The sequence below is a fragment of the Pelmatolapia mariae genome, linkage group LG7, assembly GCF_036321145.2.
Source record: "Pelmatolapia mariae isolate MD_Pm_ZW linkage group LG7, Pm_UMD_F_2, whole genome shotgun sequence".
Classification (NCBI taxonomy): domain Eukaryota; kingdom Metazoa; phylum Chordata; class Actinopteri; order Cichliformes; family Cichlidae; genus Pelmatolapia; species Pelmatolapia mariae.
The window spans coordinates 46250474-46263488 of record NC_086233.1 but is presented as its reverse complement, the minus strand read 5'-3'; the positions used below and the strand labels follow the sequence as shown (position 1 = coordinate 46263488).

The following is a 13015-nucleotide window of genomic DNA, read 5'->3' as shown; positions in this document are numbered from 1 at the left end:
GACCAAAGTTGAGATGTCTGGTCTTTAATGCACAGCACCACGTTTGGAGAAAACCAAACACAGCCTATCAGCACAAACACCAACTGTCAACACGGTGATGAAGGGGCTCATGATTTGAGCTTGTTTTGCAGCAACACCTTACAGTCATGGAGTCAAGCATGAACTCCTCTGTATAACAAAGTATTCTAGAGTCAAATATGAGGGCATCTGCTGAAATTAGGTCATACAAAAGGACAGTGATCCCAAGAACAGCAACAAAATACGGCAGATTGGCAGAAAAAGAAAAGAGTGTCAAGGTGGCCCAGTCGGTCCAGACCTCCACATGACTGAAATGCTGTGGTAGGATCTTAAGAGATTAGAGAGATTGATGAAGTCACACAGAAAAATGACCACTTGATGAGGTGCAGTTAGTTTTCCACACACTGCTTGCATTCTTTGGCTTTATTTTCATTAAATAAACAATTACAGAGCATGATATATCATGTTGTTGTTCATCTGATGTTATATAATTTAAAATTTACTATTTTTTTCATTATGCCCTGATATGTAGATACTGAAAACCTAGGGCTAAACTTTAAGTTACCACCAAGTCCCCATCGTGCTCTGTAATACAAGCCTCAGATCTCTGGCTTCCTATTGGTGCATGGAGCTTTAAGCAGCCTAAAGAAAAACATGGCTGACTCTAGTTAGTCCTCTTAGGGTGAGTCGATGTCTAAAAGGCATAGTTATAATCACTTCAGTTATTGTTTGTTGTTTGTTGAAAGTGCTTTTGGATTGCCATTATCAGCTTTACATATAAACATCTAATCTTTGTCCTGATTATGAAATTGTATTATCTTTGTGCTTTTTTTTTTTTTTTTGTGCTACTCATGGCCCTGTAGAGTTATGAAAGAACATGCTAGTTAGAATAAAAATGTTACTTGAGTCGTTTTGATTAGCATATTAATGTCCGTGTGAAGCCTGGCTGTTTTGAACTTATGTTTGGTGATGTGTTTGATGGCGGAGATAAGCTGCTTTGATGAGTAGCAAAGAGAGCCCTTTTAGGTTTCAAAGAGTTGTTGGCCACACAAAACTCCTGCTTAGTTTTTTGATTGCGAGGGCAGTAGTGAGTGTGTGGCTGCAGATAAAGGGGGTTGGGAGGTAGTTCTGGTTTGGTGTAATTATTCAACGTAACAAAACACCTGTTATTGAAAAGGGTCCCAGCTGATGACCCAAGTGTGGCACAAAACAAATCTAGGCAGGTAGTCCTCATTACTGCATTTATCTCCTGCACTATAGAGAGCTTTTTTGTGTACTCATGCCTTAGGTTTTTTTTTTTGGTTGCAGTTTTGTAGGGGTCAAGACTGTAATGGACAGACACTTGAACTGGCCATTGCTTCCCAGCAGAGAAGAGACACAAACCAAATGCAGCTCAACTTAAGCAAATACGAGGCTAATATTTGGCTTGTTGATTAAGCTGGCTTTTCCTTTTGCATGGACACTCAGAAGAAATGCAAATGTTTAAACGTAGGTTAGATTTTGGTCGGCACGGAACTGGAGATAGTTTTATACTCAGTTGGCGTCACATCAGTCAGTAATTTTAACCATTTGTGCTTCACAAACACCAGTATTTGCATGATAATCATCATTATGTAGTACTCTAAAACTGAACAAGCTTTCTGCCACCTGTCAACTTAAACTGGATGTGCTGAACTGTAGTGATGAACCTGATGGTTGAACAAAGGAAACTGAATAACCTGCAGTGATTTACAAGCAAATTTCCCACTGAAAGGGTTTTTAGACATAACTTAGTAGGCCGTACTTTTTGTCTGTTTACAGTGTAAAAAGTGTGTTTCTGTGCTCACATTATTTCATAGACGTGAAGATGTTCTGTTCTCATTCGTTATCAGTGTTTAGGTGACGCTTCCTGAGCTCATACTGCCGTAGGTTTGCTGCTGATTGAGCAGAGGGTTTGGCGTGGCTTTATGCTGTACTTATTTTAGAGAAGCTGGATGGATCTGCTGTCAATAATGCTAAATCACTAAAGCCCCAGCTGTTTTGTTTTAATCAGATCCCAGGGTTTTTGGCCCGCCTAAATAAGGTTGGCTGGGTATGAGTGACCGAGTCCTGTCCTGCAAACACCTCTGGGGGGGGGGTTACTGCAGAAAAAAATGAGATGTGACATGAGGAGAATCACTATATCTAGCTGTAGTCATGGTCAAAGCACATTAACTTAAGACACTGGACACACTGCAGACTACAAAATCTGACATTTATGGTCACACAATCTGATATTGTCCTAATATTTTTGTTTAGTTTTTTAAACTTGCATGTGTAGTAAATATATCATAAGAAATAAAATTTGTTAGGCTCTGTGTTTTTTGTGATCAATTACAAAAATCTTGATCATTTAAAAACACATTTTGATTTATTTTAAGCAGTGGAATGCTGGAAAATATAACGATTTTACTTATGTGATTTTTGAGTTTTCTTTTCTGTTTAAATGATCTGCATTGATCAGATCTGACTGCAGCCATATGCTGGATGTTGCCACCACTGATACAGTATATGGAATCCCAGTGATATTACATTGCACTGTTATCCCTACAAAGCAAAACAAATATAATCTAATGCGCTAAAGGAAAACACGGATTACATGGCCTCGTCAATGACCTACATGACTATTACATCAACATCCTGACAGTATCATATTTATGCTCGTCCTAATAATATGATCCGATCTCAACAAGCAGGAAATGGACATTTGGCTTTACCTGCCCTCTTCTTAACCTGTATCTCTGACTGATCTTTGCTTTCCCAAAAGTCTGGCATTACCACTGTTTGGATCCCTGGCAGCAGCATGACACGAACAGTTGTTTCCTGTGACCACTTACTGCACAGCATAGATCAGATAGCTACTAAAATATAGATGCCATACCACAGGGGTTTACCTTATTTGCCTTGTATGCGTGGTCTTATTTGTATCTTATTTGGTAATAACTTAAATCGATCTACCGGCCTATCTATCTGATCTCACAGTTTGATTTAGTGTAAAATGCACCCACTGAATTTAAATAGTTAACATAAAGTAAGATAATAATTTAATCCCATATTTAGGAAATAATTTTATAATAATAATAGAAATATTAGATAAATAAAACCACCAAAGAAAAATGCAATTTTAAATGGCAGTAAAATGTTAATTAAAGAGAAAACTTTCTTGTATGTGCCCTGATGACTTCACAGGAAGTTGAGCCTGCTTATATTTTGTATACAGCCTCTGAGTTGGTCTTTTGTTGCCTAGGTGATAGACAGATAGATCGATAGATAGATCTTTGGTTTTCAGGTCTTGAGGTGGAGGGTTAGGATGTGAACTCCTACTACGCCACTTCCCTAAAGCCTCAATGAGACTTCTGTATTTCTGCTGCTGTCCACTCCTGTTATGCCACTATAGCAGTATCATCAGATTATTTTTGCATTTCTCCAGGTGTCTCCTGTCCACTGGAGTTGGTGAGGTGTAGTTAGGTCTGAAGATTATTGGAGGTGTGTGGAAACAAGAGGTGTATGGTGGTGGCAGCAGAGGTCTGTGAACTAAAACTGCTGAAGAAATAGTTGACCTCATGTAATCTCTCTCTTCTGCTCCAGTGTAGCCTTTAGGTTCCTGTAAGAGGCCTTCTATTTCTTAAGCTTCACGCTCAAGGCTTAGTTCTTTTTATTGAGAAGTGTTTCAAGTCACTTGTGAACCAGGGCTTGTTTTTCAAAACCCAACATACAGTCATGGTCAGTATTGCGGTGTATCCACAGGACTTGGTTGTTCTGTGATAACAGGCCATCAGACTGTGTCCTCTCCATGTAGTTCATAAAAAAACAATCCAGGCTGTAGAGTCAAAGCAGTCCTGCAGTGCCTCCATAGCTAACTTGAACGAGTCCTAACAGCTCAGTCTGTGGGTACAGGGTGGACGTTGAGCAAGAGGAACGTATTTTGGTGTCAACAGGACGAGAGTTGGATGAGACTTGCTGAAGGGTGAGAGGTGGAGGTGGCAGTTGCACTTTGTACATTAGCAGTGTTAGCATACAGTGGGTCTAGTACTGCTTTCTCTGGTGGAACCGTTTATATAGTCTGTCTAGTGGAATGTGGTTCAAATCACCAGTAATAACCATAAAAGCATACATACAGTGTTGGGTTAGCATGCATGCTATAGTCAAGCAAGTGATGTTCAGTATCTGGACCACAGAAATGGTCCTTCACAGTAACATCTCCAGGATTAGACTACTTTTCTTTAACCATTCCTCCCTTCATACAGTTCCTCCATCTTTCTTATCGCCGGTCAGACTAAAATCTCTATTCTCCTGAAAAGTTCCAGGAAGGATTGGCTGAAAGCTTAGTTTTCAGTTAGAGTTACAATAAAGTCAAACCTAACCATGGCACAACATGTGACTTTCTGATGCAGGCATCCAAGCAAATAGCACATCTATTGCCATCTATTGCCCCACGCTGGCATCCTTTTATGTCCTGGAGTACCCCCAGAATATTGTATATAGTGTTCCAGTGCTTTTATATTTTCTTCTGAACAGAATTCAAAGAAAAGTAAGAGGGAGGAAGAAATGCTTGTGTGTGTGTGTGTGTGTGTGTGTGTGTGTGTGTGTGTGTGTGTGTGTGTGTGTGTGTGTGTGTGTGTGTGTGTGTGTGTGTGTGTGTGTGTGGTGAGCAGTAATCCCGAGACAGTAAAAATCACTGTCCCATCTGGCTTGTGGTCTAAGTGTAACGGGGAATCCTCGTTTACGAGTCGCCCCTTCATCACCCTTTACATGAATGTAATTCTAAGATCTGTCATACAAGTGTTGAGCGTGATCTTTGAAGAAGAGAACACCTTCAAAACAATGTCACAAAGGTGTGGCTCGCATGAGGGAGTATTTTGCTCAGATGGGGGAAGAAAAAATAGATTTGCAGTATAGGGACCTTAGCAAAGTATATACTGCCTTAAACTATGTACTGCTGTATATATGGTGCATTTAGATGATTAAAATAACCCTTCCAGCATATGGCGTGTAATCCAGCTTGTGGTGCACAAAATCTTAATGCAACCACACACACCGCTTAGAAGAAATGTTTTTAAGTGAATTTTATGATAAACATTAATAGAGTGTAATGGAAAAGCTCTTATATGTATCAAGGATTATTTCTGGCTGGTAAACATTCAAACAACCAGCCGCACTTTCGGTGCTGGAGGTTCAGTAAAGAAAATTCAAAAAAAATTTCTGAATTTAATAAATGAATATGTAAAAAAATGGGTGAGGAGGTTAAAGGCGGAAATTTTTAGTAACTATAAATTTAGTAAAGACGAGACCCTGCCCCAAGTGGAGGAGTTTAAGTATCTCGGGGTCTTGTTCACGAGTGATGGGAGAAGGGAGCGGGAGATCGACAGACGGATTGGTGCAGCGGCCGCAGTGATGCGGACGCTGTACCGGTGTGTTGTGGTGAAGAGGGAGCTGAGTGTAAAAGCGAAGCTCTCAATTTACCGGTCGATCTACGCCCCTACCCTCACCTATGGCCACGAGCTGTGGGTAGTGACCGAAAGAACGAGATCGCGAATACAAGCGGCGGAAATGGGCTTCCTGCGAAGGGTGGCTGGCCTCTCCCTTAGAGATAGGGTGAGAAGTTCGGCCATTCAGGAGGGGCTCGGAGTAGAGCCGCTGCTCCTCCACATTGAAAGGAGCCAGTTGAGGTCGTTCGGGCATCTGACAAGGATGCCCCCTGGGCGCCTCCTGGGCGAGGTTTTCTGGGCATGTCCCACCGGGAGGAGGCCCCGGGGCAGACCCAGGACACGCTGGAGAGATTATATCTCTCGGCTAGCCTGGGAACGCCTTGGTGTTCCCCCAGATAAGCTGGAGGAGGTGGCTGGGGCGAGGGAGGTCTGGGCTTCTCTGCTTGGACTGCTGCCCCCGCGACCCGGCCCCGGATAAGTGGAAGAAAATGGGTGGATGGACCTTTTAGTAGTAGTGTAAAATAAAAAAAACATATTCAATTGGCTTTTAGCGGTGTGTTTGAGGTCATTATTACTTTGTAGTGTTTTAAAGAGTTAAAAAAAAAAACGAGTGGTTCATTGAAAAACATTTTTCCATTAATGAGCAAGAATTTTTTTGTTTTTGTTTTGTTTCATTGTATTCCATATTCATTCCCCTTTCCTCTGCTTTTTATTCATTACATTTTTTGTCATCTCTCTCTGCTACCCTCTCTCCTCACTCCTGTGGCCTGTGGATTGCCTCTCGCTGAGCCTACTTTAGCCAGAGATCTCCTGCTAAAAAGGAACCACTTCCTCTCTGCTTTTACCAAGTGCTTGTTTGAGTTCTCGTTCTAATATTGTAAGGTCTTTCCATCATATTGTAAAGCACCTTGAGATGACTTTTGATATGAGCTATATAAATAATATTGACCTGATTAGAGGAGAAAACCAGACTTTTATGTGGCTCTTTTACTTCTATTATCCATAAAATATCACTGAAATGTTGCTCAGTCAAATAAACCAAATTGAATGTGCCAACTTGGGCTTCGTGACGATTTGAAGAAGGGAACTGTTTACTTTTTTTCTGACGAAGATAAAAATCTGCAGGTGAATTGCTCATTAAAATGCTAATCACGAGTTGCGGCACTACCGTTCCTTGCCCTGTTTGACTCCTTTGCTTTCTCCCTTCACTGTCACTTTAACCCCCATCCACCTTTCTCATCCTCATTTAGTCGTGTGCCTGGTGGATGTTCAGCTCACAGGCCTGTATTTGTAGACGATGTATGTACACGGACAGATGGACTGTCTCGTCGGAATGTTTCACAGTTGCTAGGCAATGTGGAAACATCCTGTCAGCTGTTCATTTAAACAGAGTGACGAAAAACACCTTAAGTGCCTTAAACTTTGTACAGTAACTGGGTGCTGTACAACTTGTTTTGTAACAAAAATTATTTATTGATTGTTGCTTTGAATCCATAGATGTCAAGGCGATATATGTAAGCATATTCAACATTTTTCTGACTGTGTTACAGTTCCCCTTCAATCATAGTTTTAGATCCTGCTGTCATTTTTATATTTTATTCATAAAAACTTCAAAAATGTGTTATTTTCTACATTTTTACTTTGTAGTTCTATCAAATGTTTGCATGCTCTGCATTTTACTTCTGTACAACCAAATGGTAAAATGAACTGGTACTTACAGAGTGCTTTTGTAATCTAACTGAGCAATCATGGCACTTTTTACAAGCCTTATTCTCTCAGTCTCACACACGCATTCGTCCAAGCACTTTTTCTGTACCTTAGCACTTTGTCTAACATTTGCACACGCGCTCACATGATTGGTTGGTAGAGTGGTTGGCTGAATGATAGATTACCCATTCCTTGTGAGCCACAGCCACCAAATGTGACCAAGTTCTTCAGTCGTGTATTTTTGAAATGCACTAGAAGAAAATGAAATGCAATGAGGAGAAATATATTCAGGTCAGAGTTATACAAAGCCTTAATATGTTCACTGTGTTGTGTTGTTTTACTGCATCGTAATACGATGCTTAGTGATATGTGGTGAGTGGTGGTAATGGACTGGATGTGCTGTGTCTCTCTCTGCAGCTTCGTCATGGTCCTGGTGTGTCTAATCTTCAGTGTGCTGTCCACGATAGAACAATATGCAGACTTTGCCACGGGTACCCTCTTCTGGATGGTGAGTAGTGATACACCTAAACGAAACCTTTAGCAGTGTTCACCACCAAATGGAAGGCTTATGCCACAACAGCCCTAAAATAACAGTTATGGTAATTACCCAAATCATTTTTTGTGATTGTGTGATGGTCCATCAGAAAAACCAGCAAAGCATGTCTGTAATTGTATAATAAATGAGCTGCAGGCTGTTAAATACCTTAGCAACAGATCCGAACCCAGCCCGTGGCACATGGGTGACTGCAGAGGAGAAAGCCATACCTTACATTAAACCTCTTGTATACACATACATTATAGTGTTGGTCTATAAAACATATTTAAAATATAAACTTGCATTTCTTTTCTTTATCTTTAGCTAGTGTTTGTATATATAATATCTGGCGAGTGGTGTAAAGCAAGCAGTACCTTGAGTTGTCCACATGATGGCGATATAAGATTGTAGCTGTGAGAGATTTTAACCGCCATCTTATAGCTCAGTCTGATATTACGGCACTTAGAAAGAATAATCACTTTCATTTATTGAAAATACCACGAAACACACTCATCATCTTGTACGGCGTTCATCTGAAAGCCCGTGCAGTAACATGTGTCTTTTGAACCTACAGTTAAGACACTTGTAATGTGGAATCATGTGGCTCCACAGAGACTGTATTTGTTGATACATGCTGGTGGATTGCCTTTTTTGTGGCTTATTAGGCTATTAAGGCTGCTAAGTGATGCAATAAATCGGGGGATTACAGCAGGTAGCGAAAATTATTGCTTCTGTTTGGAAACTCTACAAAGAGGCCGGATCATCTGTCTCCTTCTAGCACACTGTGAACATCGGCGCACACACAGCTACTGCATGCTCACACCCGGTTTGCACATATACAAAGGCTTCACAGATACACAACGCACCACCTCCTGGGTCCTGCTGCAATCAGAGAACATAGTGGACACTATGTTCTATAAACTTTGAAGACTTACTATCACAGTTATTCATTTATTTTTATCAAGAAGAAACAGATTTTCTTTAAATCTGAGTCTCCCTGTCTCTCAGTCCTTCCCTTCATTCACCTTAAATTTTTTTTGTTTCAATCAAAAATGAACAATATATATCTATATTTTTTAAATCTTTTTTTAACCCTGTTTGTTTGTGCACCTGGTTGTGCGTTTGTGCATTTGTATGAGTGTATAATGGCTCAGCGCTAATACTGAGATAAGATAAAGCCTTATCTGTTTTCTGTGTGTTTGCATGTGGGTGCACGTGCAAGTGTGTTTGAGGGTGGGTGTGGAGGCAAAGCTCCGACTGGTGTCACGGTGGCACGTACTGGTCGTAGTAACTATACTTAGAAAGTTCAAGGTTAGCTAACATCCGTGAATCACAAGCTGCTTATTCTGGATGGCAGAGGGGACATTAGTCCTTGAGGATATTTGGCCTTAAAAGCAGCTGCCAAAGTAAAGCTGACCAGGCTAAGCAGGAGGCACAGGGGGAACGTACACGCTCGGTGATGTTAATGAGCTATTATTGGGCACCGTCACTTCCAAATCCCCCCCACCTGACCAAAAACCTCCATGACGTCCCCAGTTTATGGTCAAAGAAAAAGAGGGACCTCTGGGTCATGGTCTAAATGACACATTCAGGACATTTCTAAAGAATGCATTTGAGATTTAATGAGAGGTTTGGTAAACTAATATATAAACTTTAAATGACACTTGTGGGAGCAGTGGCATCAATTATGCAACTGACGGCAACATGTTATTTGTAGACTGAAAGAACAAACTCAGTTGGCAAGAGTAAATTGCTGACATGGTGTCATTTTGTCATATGGTTATGGTTATTTCAATATTCATGAGCATAGTTTGCAAATTAGAAGAAATAAAAAATCCATTTGATATAATAAACTTATGTATGGCATGTCAAATAACTCAGAGAAAGCATTTTCAGTTTGAGCTGATGGGCCCACGAGTGTGTGTTGATATACATAAGCCTCTCGTGCAATGTGAAACGCAACGATGAAGCGATCTAATCACATTTTCATGTGATACTGTAATTCCCGAGTGGGTCTTTGAATGAGCTTCATCTTTGTCTGGCTTGATGAGATTATCGCTGCACCAATAGGCAGCTGTTTTCAGTAAACACATAGTTGCCAGTTTAGAATTCACGTACAAAATACCCCAACATCTGGGTGACCTATTTTATGGCATTATTGTGACTAATCCCTTTAAATTTCCCAAATTCATGCGTACCTTTGACTTTCAGATTTTACCTAGCTGTCATAAATACTAAGCTCAATAAACTGGTATTCTGTAGGCTGTTTTGTGTTGGGTGTTAGGTATTATTAAATGACAGTTTAAGACTTGGTTTTCAGGATGTCCTGCAACAACTAACTTTGTAGTCCAGCATACAAAAATACAGCCTGATCTGCTGTCAAAACTGCAAAGCACTGGGGGCATGGAAAATAATCTGTTTCTGTCCTAACACAAACAAAAACCTCCTACAGCTTGCTGGAGAAAGTTCAGCTGAAATGGATGTAACAGGCAGACTGGTTAGAGACATCTGAATTCCTGCCCATGTCTCCGATTTGTTTGGTTTCACCGAATGAATGCAGTGAAAGCAAAAAGGTTATTCAGTCTGATTATCAGGCTATGTTATAGAGATTTGCTGGACCATTTCTCCCCGTCTCTGTCAATTATGCCTCCTTAGCGGCTTCTTTCTTTGTCTTTAACTCAGTGACAGAAAATGTGCAATTCATGCGGATGAATGAGAAGCGCAGGATTCCCAGGGGCTGGACGACTCAGGCGTAAAAATGAAAGTTGTAAACATATTCGAGTGGCGATAATGAGTAAACAGATAATTTAGAGAAGCGAAAAAAGAAAGACAGAAAAGAGAAAAGGCTTTTGTTTAATATTAGAGCGACACTTCTTCAGCCGAGATAGAGTCTGGCGTGATTGACAGGTCATTGTTTTGAAGTCTTGTGGTGCTGGGTTATTGCAGCAGGGCTCATGGTATTAAGTTTCATACAAGGGGTGGTCAGGGAGCAGCCAGTTTAAGCAACTGAACTCAATGAATTGACCACCCACATCGCCCATAGGTCCTGACAGTAAGGTAGCTGAGTATTATGGATACTCGGTGGCCAGGAAAATGATCTCACGTCAGTTGAAGCCGATTCATCTATGACTCCACACTTGCGTGCATGTGTTACGAAACAAGTACACAATGACACAATGCAGATATGCAGGTGCACATGATTGCAACTAATACTGAAGTTGTTATTTGGTTATTTTTTTCTTTCCATTAAGTAAGCTTTCTCACTTAATGGTTTTTCATCCTGTGGCTTTAATCACTTAGCCATTGACCCTGCCTCATGTATGAGCTGTTATCAGCTGTGTTGTCAACCTCCATCTTTACTCCTGGGTGGCCTCATTTGGTCCTTCTAGACCACCTTTGTGTCTCTCTTCTTCTGGCTCATGCACCTGTCATTACCCACTCATATCAATGCTGTAAATCTTGGTGATTGATTAAAATAGCTTTAATGCTTTTAAATTAGTGGCAATGCATAGCAAAGCATCAATGATTTAAAAAAACAGAAAGATAACGTATCTACTTCCACATCCTGTATGTGTTTCAAAGTTATAGTCTATGTATCAATGGATTAACGTAACCCTGAATCCGTGTTTGCATTGTTCTCCGCAGGAGATTGTGTTGGTGCTGTTCTTTGGCACGGAGTATGTGGTCCGGCTGTGGTCGGCAGGCTGCCGCAGCAAATATGCAGGCATCAAAGGACGCCTCCGCTTTATCAGGAAACCCATATCAATCATAGGTGCACCTGGCTTTTTCCTTTGTTCTCATTTAACACAACACATGCCATAAAGTATATTTGTAGATGAACATCTCAGATAATTCCAGCAAGACTTCACTTTTGTATCAAACTAAAAGTAATTGTAGCCCTTATTTGGTTGTGGGGTTTTTTCTCCTTCTTCTTTTTATGTGTCTTTCTCACAGATTTAATAGTGGTCATCGCCTCAATCATTGTGCTCGGTGTGGGGTCAAACGGCCAAGTGTTCGCAACATCTGCCATCAGGTAGAGCAGTGATTTTCTTCTGCATTTTACCATGTGCTCATAGCTATAGTGGGATGAAACAGCTGAGATGATGTTGTGTGTTGCAGAGGCATCCGTTTTCTCCAAATCCTGCGTATGCTGCACGTGGACCGTCAGGGAGGAACGTGGAGGCTGCTGGGGTCTGTAGTCTTTATTCATCGACAGGTAAGATAAGAAGAATCTAGCTAAATATATTAGCTCCACAAATCTGCCTGTATGTTATTATTTATTCATTTTAAATGTCATTGTTTAGAATCACTTTAACACATAACGGCCAATCAACAGAAGATATAACAGTAAATGCACAGGCCTTAATTGTGCTTATACAGGGCAACAGACACGCTAGTTGACGTACTCACAGTAACATTTACTGCTTATGACAACAAGTCCAATGCACAGAGGTGCATAAAACAATCAGAGTAAACCTGGCTTTATAAGGAGAAGAACAGAAGTTGTCAAGGTTGGCTGTGCTCTCTTTTTTTTCATTCTGCTAGACTTGTTTTAGTTCTTTCTCAGGCCGATACACAGTGAAGTCAGATGATGTAATGTTCTCTTCTTAATCCTTCAAGTACACCAAGTTCCTAGGTTGTGGTCAAACCTGACGTTCATACCTCTTTGATGCATAAGAGGAGAAGGGCTTATCGGTGAGGATTGTGTGCAGAGAATCATAAAAATACATTTAAGATGTAGCCAAACTGAGCCTAATGTGATTTGGTGCCATCTCCCTGTTGTCAGATGATCGCCTTATTAAATGATATGCTCTGTTTAGTGGAAACACTTTGTAATGTGAAGAAGCTGATGGGATCTATGCTCAGACTGCTATCTCTGATTTTTGCACTTCATTTAATCATATTTATGAATTTATTTACCATTGTTTTTTTAGGGGGATAGGTTTAGGCTCAAAAAGCTATGGCAAAAAACAGGTACATTTAAATGATCATTTTTGTACATCAAGTACAGATCAAGTTCAGTCCTGTATAGTCACAGGCAACAGTTTCTGGTGAGTTAATTTAAGGTAATTCGCTGAGCTGAGCATGTATATATAGCCCAGTATAGGTTGTGCTATGGCATGGTACTTGATGGGCTGACATTTATTTAAAAAAAAACAACAAGTTGACAGTTGCAAAAGAAATTAGTACATTTTCCATTAGTCATTATCCAGTCATATTTGAAGGAAAACCATAGCAGTGACGTTTAGACCTGCTGAAAACCAAATACAGTCCCGATCAAAAGTTTAAGAACACTTGAAAGAGGGCA

The 13015-nt window shown here is 40.5% G+C and overlaps 1 protein-coding gene across 2 annotated transcripts in view; it reads left to right on the top strand.

Moving 5' to 3' along the window:
* The window catches only part of kcnq1.2 (potassium voltage-gated channel, KQT-like subfamily, member 1.2), a 184482-nt gene that overhangs the window by 9637 nt on the left and 161830 nt on the right, over positions 1-13015 (top strand). For both annotated transcript variants that reach the window (XM_063479285.1, XM_063479284.1), the window contains exons 3-6: positions 7590-7680; positions 11353-11479; positions 11662-11740; positions 11827-11923. In XM_063479285.1, coding sequence (XP_063335355.1) covers positions 7590-7680; positions 11353-11479; positions 11662-11740; positions 11827-11923 — 394 coding nt within the window. The remainder of the gene's footprint in view (positions 1-7589; positions 7681-11352; positions 11480-11661; positions 11741-11826; positions 11924-13015) is intronic.